At 41.0% G+C, this 12,740-nt stretch overlaps 1 protein-coding gene across 1 annotated transcript in view; it reads right to left on the bottom strand.

Moving 5' to 3' along the window:
- Window positions 1-12,232, bottom strand: part of Pfkfb1 (6-phosphofructo-2-kinase/fructose-2,6-biphosphatase 1) — a 31,142-nt gene extending 18,910 nt beyond the window's left edge. The window contains exons 1-6 of the mRNA XM_052756975.1: window positions 12,108-12,232; window positions 6,934-7,027; window positions 5,879-5,945; window positions 4,744-4,818; window positions 4,260-4,316; window positions 853-974 (exon numbers count right to left, since the gene is read on the bottom strand). Of these exons, the coding sequence (XP_052612935.1) occupies window positions 853-974; window positions 4,260-4,316; window positions 4,744-4,818; window positions 5,879-5,945; window positions 6,934-7,027; window positions 12,108-12,201 (509 nt within the window). The 5' untranslated portion in view covers window positions 12,202-12,232. The remainder of the gene's footprint in view (window positions 1-852; window positions 975-4,259; window positions 4,317-4,743; window positions 4,819-5,878; window positions 5,946-6,933; window positions 7,028-12,107) is intronic.
- Between the last annotated feature and the right edge of the window lie 508 nt (window positions 12,233-12,740).

Below are 12,740 nucleotides of genomic sequence, written 5' to 3'. Positions count from 1 at the left end.
TTCATACCTGGGTCTCAAAGAGTATAGGTAGCCAGAGTCTGTTTTCATAAGAACCCATTTTGAAAGAAAGTGAGTTTCTTTGAACATTTTATATCTAAACTCACATCTGCTTTAAACTGCCAACCAATACTTCCCTATCTGTAGCTGGTATTATGAAAGCAAATTTTCTTATTTTATTGCTTTATAGTCTTTTCATATGTTGAGCCTCTGTAAAAGCTACCTAAGGACAGAACCCGTCTCATTTGACTCTATTTACACCTTCAACATGCAAAGTTTCCAAAGACTTGCTGATTGAAGAGATATATGATGGTTATGAGAGGCGAAACAACAGGAGACAGACTATGTGATTAGACTTCTAGCCTCACCTATGACTTATGGTAACAGCTTGGGAAGTAGCTTCAGCTCCCTAAGACTCAGTTTCCTCTTTTTGGAAATTTAGGATCTCAGCTCTACCACAGCCTCCTTTATGGAGGTACTATGGGAATGTGATGGAAGAAAAAAGCAAATCTGTTTAGATACTGTGGTGACAGTCATGTGACTAGTATTTCTGCAATAACAACACAATATCCACAGAAGGGAGGCATTTGTTCTGGGAGCAAAGTCTCGATCTGTGCCTATTATATAGGAAGGCACAACTTTAGTCACCTCATGAATACATCCCACATCAAGGAATCACTGTTTCATGGAAAATTGGACTGCAGGGGGTCATAAAGACATATCAAGTCCCACTTCTGATATTATGGATAGAAAAATTAAGGCCACCAAAAGGTGGACATTTCCTTAGGTCCCATAAGACATCAAAACTGGGCTAAGGCTCTAGACCTTGACTTTGGGGTGTTGTTGGGTTCTTACCTGTCCAATTCCTCATCCAAGGGTTGGTAGTTGATCTCATAGCACTCAATTCTCTTAAGAAAGTCTTCCAAAACCTTTTCTTGATCACAGTCAATGTAATCAGGACTGCCTAGTTTCACTTGCTGTGAGAAGGTGGGAAGAAGATAAATGTGGAGAAACAGAGATCCTGACATTGTACTTGGAAAGGGCCCTTACAGACAACTGACTACCACACACCCCATTACAAAGGCATGGAAACTTAGAGTTTGACAAATTTAGGCAAGCAAAGAGAAGCTGGGCTATATTTTACAATGTATTTACTCCCTGAGCACACACTGCTTGAAAACATCTGTAAGAAAACAGGAAACTGTTGCAGAAGAGTAAGATATCTTGACTTGAGAGCATAAAGGCTGTCCTGTTTATGGCTGAGAAAATAGGCATGTTGTCATTGGCTTAATCAAAGACTGGCACCTCCTAATCCTCCAGAATCCACCTTCTCCTCCTTTATTCCCCACCCCTCCACTCAATCACTTGAACCTACATGGAATCTCACTCACTAGCAGAAACTAAGCCTCTCTAATCTCTTTTCTAAATAGCCAATCTCTTTTGCCTACGCTCACTAGAGCTTTGTGACTGATTGCTGGTAGTCAGAAAGGCATTCCTTTTTAAATTTTACATCATTATTTTATTATTATTATTGTGTGCATGTATATGTGTATGATGTGGTGTCGGGGGACAAATGCATGCCATGGTGAGTGTGAGGATAACTTTGTGGAGTTGGTTCTCTCCCTTCACTTTTATGTGAGTTCTGGGGATTGAACTCAGGTCATCCAGCTTGTGTGCTGAGCATTTTTACCCATTGAGCCATCTCACTGTTCCCAGAAGGATATTTATTTATTTATTTTTCCTAGAAGGATATTTATAACATGCACATTTGACAACGGGACTCTCCTATTTAAACTCCTTCACCATTTCCAAGTGTCTTTTAGGACAAAGTATAAACTATTTTAGCAAGTGACAAATCCAATTGCCTTTTCACTACCATCCCTTACTGCTCTCCTATTTGGACATACATTTTGCTTTATCAGATCCAAACTACTTAGTTCCTTGGATGTATCATATTTAGTGTATGTTATTCCTCATTTCAATTCTTTACCTGTAAAAACTCCTGTGCACACATCAGGATATTGCTGTTATCTCTACTAGGAGGCTTTCCATTGCATCCCCTGACATGCAAGATTGGCCCTTACCACTGTGTTCCTACAACCTCTTTCCCCTTACCTCATGTCTAATCTCAAGGGCTCTGTCGATATATCTGTCAATGTCCCTAACTAGACTGTGAGTTCAAGAGAAGGGTTTTCACTGTTTCTATATCTTTTTTTTTTTTTTTTTGGTTTTTCGAGACAGGGTTTCTCTGTGTAGCTTTGCGCCTTTCCTGGAACTCACTTGGTAGTCCAGGATGGCCTCGAACTCACAGAGATCCGCCTGGCTCTGCCTCCCGAGTGCTGGGATTAAAGGCGTGCGCCACCACCGCCCGGCTGTTTCTATATCTTTAATGTCCACAAGGCCCACCAGGTGTACAGTTTCTCCTGAATCAATACATGGATGGATAATTGCGTGGATGAAGAGGAAAAAGATTTGAACATGCTATATATCCCAAGAGATAAAAATAGGACAAATGTGTAGCAGTTACAGGGAGATAAATTTCACTTTGATTGAGCTACATTTTTTTTAAGGACAATGAGTATTGTTACTATAGGTGTGAACAGAAATATAGACAAATACTTAGCTGAAAATTTAAGTACTTGATGAAAGGTTGAAAGAGATGGCCTTTAAGGTCTCTTATGCTCCTGAGCACCAGTAATTTGAAGGGGCAGGGAACAACAAAAGTTTGTTAGTGATCTAATTCTAGACCATGCAGTTAAGAGGTTAAAAGTAGCAATGATTCTGATGTGCAATGTGGGGCACAATACAGAATATGAGCTTTTGAGAAAGACAGCCAAGCTGGGGTGCATTCCTACTTCCATTTTTTTTGAGCTGTACCAGTCTTTGCCAACTCAACTCTTTGAGCCTTAGTTTCTCCTCTACAACAAACATGTAGGTTTGTTGTGAAAAAAACTGAGAGAGTCAAGCTTAGTGCTTGATGCATTCTAAGGGCTCTACAGATGCTGGCTTCATCTACCTTTATAGGAACACTGTGGGCAAGGATGGTCAGGGGAGTGCTTCTTATACAAAGTGGGAGGAGCATCTCGGAGAGGAATGCATTCTTTAAGTCTTTTAGGTATGAGCCAAGCCTAAGACAGAATCAGGAGGATTGAGGGTTAGGGAGATGACTTAATGGGTAGTTTGCCACACAAGGATGAATACCTAAGTTTGGATCACCAAAACCCACTGGATGTAGTGGTGTGCATCTGTAATCCCAGTGCTTCTATTGTGAAATGAGAAGTGGAGACAGAAGGATGCCTTAAAATCTCAAGGGCCAGCTAGCTTGGAAAATACAACAGAGAACAAGAAGAGACCCTATCTCAAATAAGGTAGAAGGTGAGGACTGACACCTGAAATTATCTTCTGACCTCCACATACACACCACAGCATGTGCATTCCACATTTCACACATTTCACACATTTCACACATTACACACACACACACACACACACACACACACACACACACACACACGTATAATGTATGCGTGCATATATAGACATACATACATGAGGATTTAAATGTAAATTAAATTAAAACTTTTTTTTTATTTTGCAATACAATTCAGTTCTACATATCAGCCACGGATTCCCTTGTTCTCCCCCCCTCCCGCCCCCCCCTCACCTTCCCCCCAGCCCACCCCCCATTCCCACCTCCTCCAGGGCAAAGCCTCACCCAAGGACTGAGATCAACCTGGTAGACTCAGTCCAGGCAGGTCCAGTCCCCTCCTCCCAGGCCGAGCCAAGCAACCCTGCATAGGCCCCAGGTTTCAAACAGCCAACTCATGCAATGAGCACAGGACCCGGTCCCACTGCCTGGATGCCTCCCAAACAGATCAAGCCAATCAACTGTCTCACCCATTCAGAGGGCCTGATCCAGTTGGGGACCCCTCAGCCACTGGTTCATAGTTCATGTGTTTCCATTCGTTTGGCTATTTGTCCCTGTGCTTTATCCAACCTTGGTCTCAACAATTCTCACTCATATAAACCTTACTCTTTCTTGCTAATTGGACTCCCAGAGCTCCACCCGGGGCCTAGCCATGGATCTCTGCATCCAGATCCCTCAGTCGTTGGATGGGGTTTCTAGCATGACAAATAGGGTGTTTGGCCATCCCATCACCAGAGTAGGTCAGTTCGGGCTGTCTCTTGACCATTGCCAGCAATCTGTTGTGGGGGTATTTTTTTTAAAAGACTAAGGAAGAAAGGTAATTGGTGTTCCTTACCTTGATGTTTTCTGCAATGATGTCAGGGTCATTACAAATAGACTCAATAAAGAAGACCTAGAAGAGAAAAGAGAGCTTTTTGGCGAGCCAAATAAGTATACCCATTCTTGATACCCCTGAGTCATCCCTAGGGACATTTCTAAAAAGAATGCTTTCTTTCACACAATGGTGCTTTCAGGATTCTGACTCCTACGAGGCAGCCTGGCTCTAACTGAATTGCCACAGATTTCTGCTGGGTTTTGGTTCTTACATGTTTCTCATGACTCCTTCATCACTGCCACCTCACTATTCCCAGTATCAGCCTGTCAGTAACCAGCTTCCACTGCCTAACCTGAACATCCCCCTGTTCTGCTCTGCTCTGTTGTTTTTGAATTTACCAGGAAGCTAGATGTTGAGCCCACGGGGTCCAAACTGGCTGCTCTAAGAGCCCTAATTTGTAATTCCTTGGAATTTGCTCTAGGTAAGCAGGGCTGTGTCACTCTACCTTGTAACCATGCTCTTTAGCAAACTGCAGAATCAATGACCGTCGCTCTCTGGTAGTGTTGGTGGCATCAAAAACCTAGAGACATGTAATAAGATTGGTTTACTCTCAATCTAGTGTTGATATAATACCATTCTTCATTCACCTTTGTTCCAAGTGGAGGGCTTCCAGAAGGGGGCAGAACTTAAAGAGAGCCTTAACGAAAAAGGAGGGTTTGGAATTGGCTTGTGTCGCTTTCAAAAGCATTCATTGAGCCCTTACTGTCTGCTCAGAAATGTCCTCCACCCTACAAATGTAACAAGGCATGAGAAAAGTTTGGGGATTTTTCTTAGGATCATGTTATAGGTGAAGTAACAGGCCTAGACGAAGGACTTGCTCTGATAACAGCCATGAATTACTGATAGAGCAATTATATAGTTGCTTCCCCAGATGAGACCTGTCCTTCCTAAAGCCTTAGAAAAGCTCAGGAACAGGAAAATTCCTTATCCTTATCCTTAGCATCCACATATTTGAGGACCTCTAACCCAAGGATTTAAGTAAGACATTAAATTGCCGAGATGTTTGGGCAAATCTCTCTGTAAATAAAGAAAAGAAAAAACAACAACAAAAGACATGCTTCACAGCTTATGTTCTACACTGTATGGAAGTCTACGGAGTTGTATAGACTTCGGGTCTTGTTATTTTGGTATGGTATGTTTATAATTGTTTGCAAGGATTTTTAATAAGAAAGTTTATAACATTTTGATAGAAGAAAAGACAGTAATGTTTGTACTGCAGTCTAAAATTTCTTTTATTTTTAAATTTATTTTTTATTTTTATTTTGCAATACAATTCAGTTCTACATATCTAAAATTTTTATACTGCTAAATCTTGAGGACAAATCAATGAAGCATGGGGCTTAAGAGTATGGATTCTACAAATACTGTACCAACCTGGGAAACAACTGAATCTTTCTATGGTAATTCTTTTGGAATCTAAAATAGAGTATAATAATGACAACTATCTCATGGGGCAATGTGAATTAAATTATTAATATAAACAAAGTACTTGGAATAATGTATGGCATAAATAAATACTTAGTACATATTATCTATTTTCCATAATGACAGTTTGAGGGGGAAAATGGAAGATTATTTACCGCAACATGACCCTCCTCACGGCTGAGATATTTATGGACGTCCTTTAGGGCAGCCAGAGCACACTGCCTGAAAAACAGAGAAAGAAGCAGACAATCCCTCTTCTCAGGATGAGTTCCCCTCACCGCTGTTCTCTTATGGACCATCTCTCATACGTTTTATACTAAATTATCCATCTGTTAAACATCTACACAGCCCCTTTTGTTCTAGGCATCATGTTAAGTACAGAGGGGTCACAGTTGAAACTGGCTCTGTGTGTACAGCTTAAGATGATGTATAAGATGACATGCACAAGAAAAGTTGAGCGATCAAAGCATCCTAGTTTTAGGGCTTTAACTGTGTGCTACTGGAGCTCAAGTTGAATTGGTTGATGAACACAGGTAAGGCCTAAGGATGAGGTCTTTGAGCTAATGAATTTCCAACACAGGCAACATTGTAAACACAGGTATGATAGGCATAACATAATATACTTAGGCTTTCGGCAAAAAAATCTCTTTACTGGTTACTGGTTACTGGGTCTATAGTGAGGACCCAGTTGAGAGCCAGGTTGCACCTAGAAGTATTTACATCCATATAGGTAAAAGAGACTTTAAAGTTGAAATGATGACATTGCAGAGACTGAAGAGGGCTGAGCTACTGAAACACTCAATCTCAGATGCTAGGGTAAGAAATTTCTATGTTCTCTTACCAGAAACAGAAGACTGTAAATGCTTCTTGATAGAGAATGGCTATTACTAGAGCAGACTTCAAGTAGGCTGGTAGAAAGACTGGACACAGGGGTGTTCAACTCATGGCATAGGATAATTATGAAATGTGGCCCAACACAAATTGTAAACTTACCTAAAACACTGAGACTGCATTTTTTCCCTATTTTTTCATAACTTGACTAAGTAATTCTCAAGCCTGAACATTGTAGATGACCACACTATGCTGCAATGTCAAAAGCTTGGACACCCATGGAAAAGCAAGTTACTCTATCCTACTCCCCTAGAAGGATATGAAGAAAGGTACTCCTCAGGCGAAGGGCAGCACAGATCCTTAAATGTTGGGCACTTACTTCCTGATAAGCTGGGCCTCCATGTTGTCTGGGAGAAAGAATTCATAGTTCCTGTAGCTCACTGCCTCTCGTCGATACTGGCCTAAATTAAACACTGAAAACAGGAAACCCTAGTGAAGAGGTTGGGAAGATTGGAGTGGCCAAAAATATGTTCTTGCTGGAAGGAACCTCAGAGGTAGATGGCAGAATTATAGGAAATTGTACATATAAAAGGAAAATATACATATAAAACTACAAATTATGGGTACCAACTCATTTTCTCTCTCATATTAGTCCTGCAAAGTAGGGTTAACCATTTCACCTTTACAAATGAGGAAAGTAAAGCTCAGAGGTACAAAATAGCTTTCAAGTTAATAACTGGCAATCTGGAACTGAAACTCAAGTCTGTTTGACTATAAGTATGTTACTTTATCATAAATTCCAACGTTTAAATGTCCTATTCAATAGGGAAGATAAAGAAATGAGATACAGAGAGCAAAATCAGTTATCCAAGGTCAAACCAAGAGTGAATTGATAACATATACAGACTGGGTCTCCTGACTCCCAGTTACCAAGGTTATTTTATATCATAAGGGATAATCTAAATGTAAATCTCTAAAAAGTACTTTCCCACTTGTGATGGGGAAAAAAACAGAGAAGGAATGGAGAAAGAGGATAAACAGCTAAAGAAATCACATTTCATTAATTCATTCATCCAAGAAATAAATTTAGGATACTGTGGTGGTTTGAATAAAAGTGGCTCCAATAAGCTCATATATTTGATTGATTAGTCATCAGGGAGTGGCACTATTTGAGAAGGATTAGGAGGTATGGCCTTGTTGGAGGAGGTGTGGCCATACTGGAGGGAGTATGTCACTGGGGATGGACTTTGAGGTTTCAGAAGCCCATGTCAAGCCCATAGTCACTCTCTCTTCTACCTGACTGTCGATCCAGACATAGAACTCTCAGCTACTTTTTCAGGCCATGTCTGCCTACATGTTGCCATGCTTCCCACCATGATGATAATGGACTAAACCTCTGAACCTGTAAGCCAGCCCCAATTAAATGTTTTCCTTTATAAGAGTTGCCTTGGTCATAGTATCTCTTCACAGCAATAGAACAGTGACAAAGAAAGGGAGCCTAGTATTGTTATGATGGGCCTGATCATGTTGTTATTTGGAGGAATATGAAAGATTTTGGGTCTTTGAACTAGAAAAGTGGTTAGATGCTTTAAGCAAGGCTTAATGGGCCATCCTAGCAGGAGTATAGAAGGCAGTGCTAAGGGTGATTTGAATTGTTGGGGCCCAGCTCAAGTTTCAGAGGGGAAGATATTTAGCAAGTGACCTAGAGACCATTCTTGTGATATTTTGGCAAAGAAATGTGGTGGGTTTTTGCCCTTGTCCTAAAAATCTGCCTGTGGAAGCATACGGAGGTTTCCTAGTGAGATCTGAGCTTGCTTTACCCAGCAGGGCTGCATTAGAGGATGGATTGACCACGTGCATGTTTACCAGTTGATTGGAAGGATCTGCACTTGGTCATGCTAGGGGGAGGTCTGTTGCTCCACCCCTTGGAATTCCTATAAAAAGCCCTTTAGAAGAGACAGAAGGGGCCAGTGAATATTGCCCTAGGCCCTCCCTGGGCTATCCTGTGTTTCTGTTTCTCTCTCTTCTATCTTTCTATCTAAATATTTCTCACTCCTCCCTCCTCAAGAGTACCCTGGGGAAAAAGTAGGAGTGGGCCTCCCACATAGAAATGGGTAGGTCTCTCACATCTGCCTCAGGCTAAACTGAATTAATTTAAACTAATCTAAAAAGATTAATAGACCCAGCAGAGGAGATTTCAAGGCAGGCTAGTATTGACTGTGTCATGTAGTTATTAGTAATTAGTCTTATGTAAATCTATAATGAAAAGGAACAAGCTGAGAAAGGAAAATCACAAAATGTACAATTTGAGGAGAAAAGGGGCACCAGGAAGTAAAATGGAGCTAAGTTTTGTATTCAAAGAGATAAAAAGTTTAAAGAAAAGCCTGATGCTAGATGAAATAAAGGGAGTGGTGACCTCAGGGAAAGGCCCCAGCAAGTTAAGCTTCCAAATTGTGAAAAGGAATTAAGAAAAGCTTAAGCAGTGAAGAAAATTATCAAAACCAGAAAGCTAATGAAAATGTATTTGAATGAGGGACCATGTTCCAGCTCCAACAAGCATAAAAACTTGGCAGCTTTGGCCATGTGGTTCTGGCTATAGAGTCCAGGATACAAGAAAAGGGATATGGAATTTCCCTTTGTGGCTAAGGAAAGTAGCTGAGGCTAGGCCTATAGCAGGAGAGCCCCAGCATGGAAGCCCAGAGAGGCCATTGTGTAAAGCTGTAAAGGTGGAGCACGGATTGTACTGCAGACCCCAAGATGTTGGTGATGTCACAGTTGTAGGATACCCACTAAGGAGAACTGCAGAGCAGGTATGGAACCAGCCCAAGAGAGAGAATAGGGTGTTACAGTTGACAGGAGTTGGAGATCTGAAGAACACTTTGACATTAGACATGTCGATGTAGAATTTGGAGTTTGCCCTACTAGGTTTTGGTCTTGCTTTGGTCCAGTACTTCCTCACTATGCTCTCTTTTGAAATAACAATGCATATTCTATGCCACAGTACACTGGAATTATATGATCTGCTTTTTTATTTTGATTTTATAGGGGGTTAAAGTTAAGAGATTGCCATGAGTCACAGAAGTCTTTGAATTTTGAACTTTTAAACAGTGTTGAGACCGTGATAGATATGGGGACTTTTGAATTTGGACTGAATGCACTTTTGCATTACGATATGTCTACAAGGCTATGGGGACCAGGGAATGGAATATGGTGGTATGAATAAGAATAACCCCCATAAACTCATGTATTTGAAAGCTTAGTCATCAGGGATTAGGAGGTACGGAATTTGTTAGAGTAGGTATGGCCTTGTTGGAACAAGTGTGTTACTGGGGTGGGCTTTGAGATTTCAAAACTTAAGCCAGGCTCAGTCTCTCTCTCTCTCTCTCTCTCTCTCTCTCTCTCTCTGTACCTGTGGATCAAAATGTAGAATTCTCAGCTACTTCTCCAGTGCCATGTCTGCGTGCATGCTGCCATGCTCCCTGCCATGTTGATAATGAACTAAGCCTCTGAAACTGTAAGCCAGCCCCAGTTTAATGTTTTGTCTTATAATAGTTGTCGTGGGCATTGTGTCTCTTCACAGCAATAGAACAGTGACCAAGACAGACACTTACTCTGTAAAGAGCGGTATGACTTTTGGGACGGATGGACGGACAGACACACACACGGACACACACACACACCTAGATTTTTGTGTTTGGGCTCTCAAGCAGCTTATAAACTAAAAAGTTAGACAGTAACCAAATCAGGCAACAGTGGAGCTCCTACAGAATCCTTTAAGTGCTCCAACAGAGACAATACTGAACTATGCAGAAGAGTGAGGGGGAAGGAAAAGGTTACATTTGGGGTTAGCTTAGAGTATCGTAGAGAAAGCACTATTTGAACAAGGCCTTTTGGGGTAGGTATCTTTTACTGGTGGGTAAGAGGGTGATGGTGGGGAGCAAGGACATTATAAGTAGATTACAAGTAGGTAGACACTCCTTGAACAAAGGTATAACATTTGCAGAAAGCAAAGTATGTTTGGGGGAAAGGGGTCAACCACTGTGGCTGGAGCCTGAAAATCTGGAATAGGTCAAGTGTGGATGGTCTTGAACAGAAGTAAAAGAACTTGGTTTCAAAACTTCAGACCAAGGAGACCTTTGGAGATCACAAGTATTATCAGTCTTGTACTTTGGAATATGACTCTGAAGACCTATGTGAGCAGTTAAGTTGAAGAAACAGAATAAAAGGGGGATCAGGACAGAGACACATCTGCTACTATGTCATGAGCTTCTTCATTCAGTAGAAGCTCCTCAGGCTTGCAATTCTGTAGACAATGGCTCTTTCCTACCTTCCCTGCTTCATCAAAGGTTCTCCTCCTCCCACAGGACCCATGTTAGATATATTCTTACCCATGAAGGTTTTGATGCCTGTCAGTCAGTAATTCCCTCTGTGAGCATCCTCAACATGCATTTGAGAAGCCCTAGTCCAGCCTAGGACTTGTTATGTATACCATTCAGGGTTAGAATTCTTCAAGGACAGGACTTGAGTCTCACCCATTTTTATTTCTTTCCTAATGCTTGGCATGGGTTTTGGAACATGGAAAACTTTAGTGAATTAATTAGAGAAAGTGGATGAAAGGCAAGGAAGGATAAATGGGGGGTGGGGTAGGGAAGAGAAGATTTGGTGCCAGGTATAACTTGGTAGTAGAGTATATACTTATTATAAACAAAGCTCTGAGTTCAATCCCTAGCACACAAAAAAGAGGAGAAAACAGAGAAGGCTTGATGGGAATGAGGGAAGGGTGACTGGATAGATGGAGTAGATACAATGATGGGACAGACAAGAGAAAGGATAAGAGGAAAATGATGAATGAAAGGAGAATACAGGATCCCTCTCTTCCCTTCAATACAGTCATGCATTAGACCTAGAGAGAATGTCAGATTTGAAATCAATTGTATCTTGATCCTATCACTTATAACTGTGTCCCTTTAGAAAGGGTATTTCACCTCTTTGGCCTTATTTTTTTTTTACTATGAAATAGTGAAAAACTATAATGATAAAAAGTGTTATTGGGGACTGGAGAGATGGCTCAATGGTTAAGAGCACTGACTGCTCTTCCCAGAAGATCTGGGTTCAATTCCCAGCACGCATATGGCAGCTCACAACTATCTTTAACTCCAGTTCCAGGGGACCCGACACCCAGGGCAAAACACCAATGCACATAAAACAATAGTATTATTGATGGGATAATGTAGTTGTGATAAAAAAAATACTTGCAGTACTCAGAGGATTGCTTTGAGTTTGTGAGCCTTCTGAAGAGCAGATTTAGTCTTAATACTTGTTTTTCTATGCCTAAAACCCAGCATAGTATTAAGCACAGAACATAGTCTCATGAAATGATATAATTTGTAAGACTGTTGTGACAGTGGTAATAGCAGTGGTAGAAGAGGTTCTAATCCTGGAAACAAGGATGTGCAGCATTTTCTGTACTGAAAGGGATGGCCTTCTACCTTCCTCAGTTTTCAGGTAGTGGCCTGTGGTAGGGATATATAGAAAATGATTTCTGAGACATACCTTTAGTTGGTGTTCCTATCCAGTTGAGATAGCGTGTGAGCTTCGTAGAGATGTAGGTCTTGCCTCGAGCTGGTAAACCCACCATGATCACCATTGTGGGAGAATTGGTGAACTGTGGTATGGATGCTAGAAGACAAAAAGATCCTCAAAAGCTTATCCCTACACTTAGAGGCTCATCTGCTATTAGCTTAGAGATGTAGAGTTAGAAACCACACTACTTCCATCATTATGAGAAAAAAAGGGGGGTGTTAAATGGGCATCACAACTTTTCTTAGAATCATCAGAAAATTGAGGTTACAGTGCAGATAGCCAACTTAAACTTGTAAAAAAAGGCATCTGCAGAGGGCAATAGAACTCTGGCATTTCTTAGTTGATACAGACTCTGATGAACAATATACAAACTCATAAGAAGATCCAGATAAACTGACTAATGAATTGCTAAGGCATTGCTAATGTGACATTCAAAAGGACTGCAGACAAACAGCTTTAAATATTTTTTCAATTTTCCTTCAGGTGCTGGCAGAGAAGACTGAGAAAAATCCTGAGAAAAGTATTGTATAGTTCTGGCCTGGGGAAGAGAATAGAACAATAACCATTGCTCAAATTCTGCCCAGAATATTTGCTCCATATTCC

The sequence above is a fragment of the Peromyscus californicus genome, unplaced genomic scaffold (assembly GCF_007827085.1).
Source record: "Peromyscus californicus insignis strain IS unplaced genomic scaffold, ASM782708v3 Scaffold_10__1_contigs__length_136768540, whole genome shotgun sequence".
NCBI lineage: Eukaryota > Metazoa > Chordata > Mammalia > Rodentia > Cricetidae > Peromyscus > Peromyscus californicus.
The sequence above is the reverse complement of the archived record's forward strand: the minus strand, read 5'-3'. Positions and strand labels throughout refer to the sequence as shown.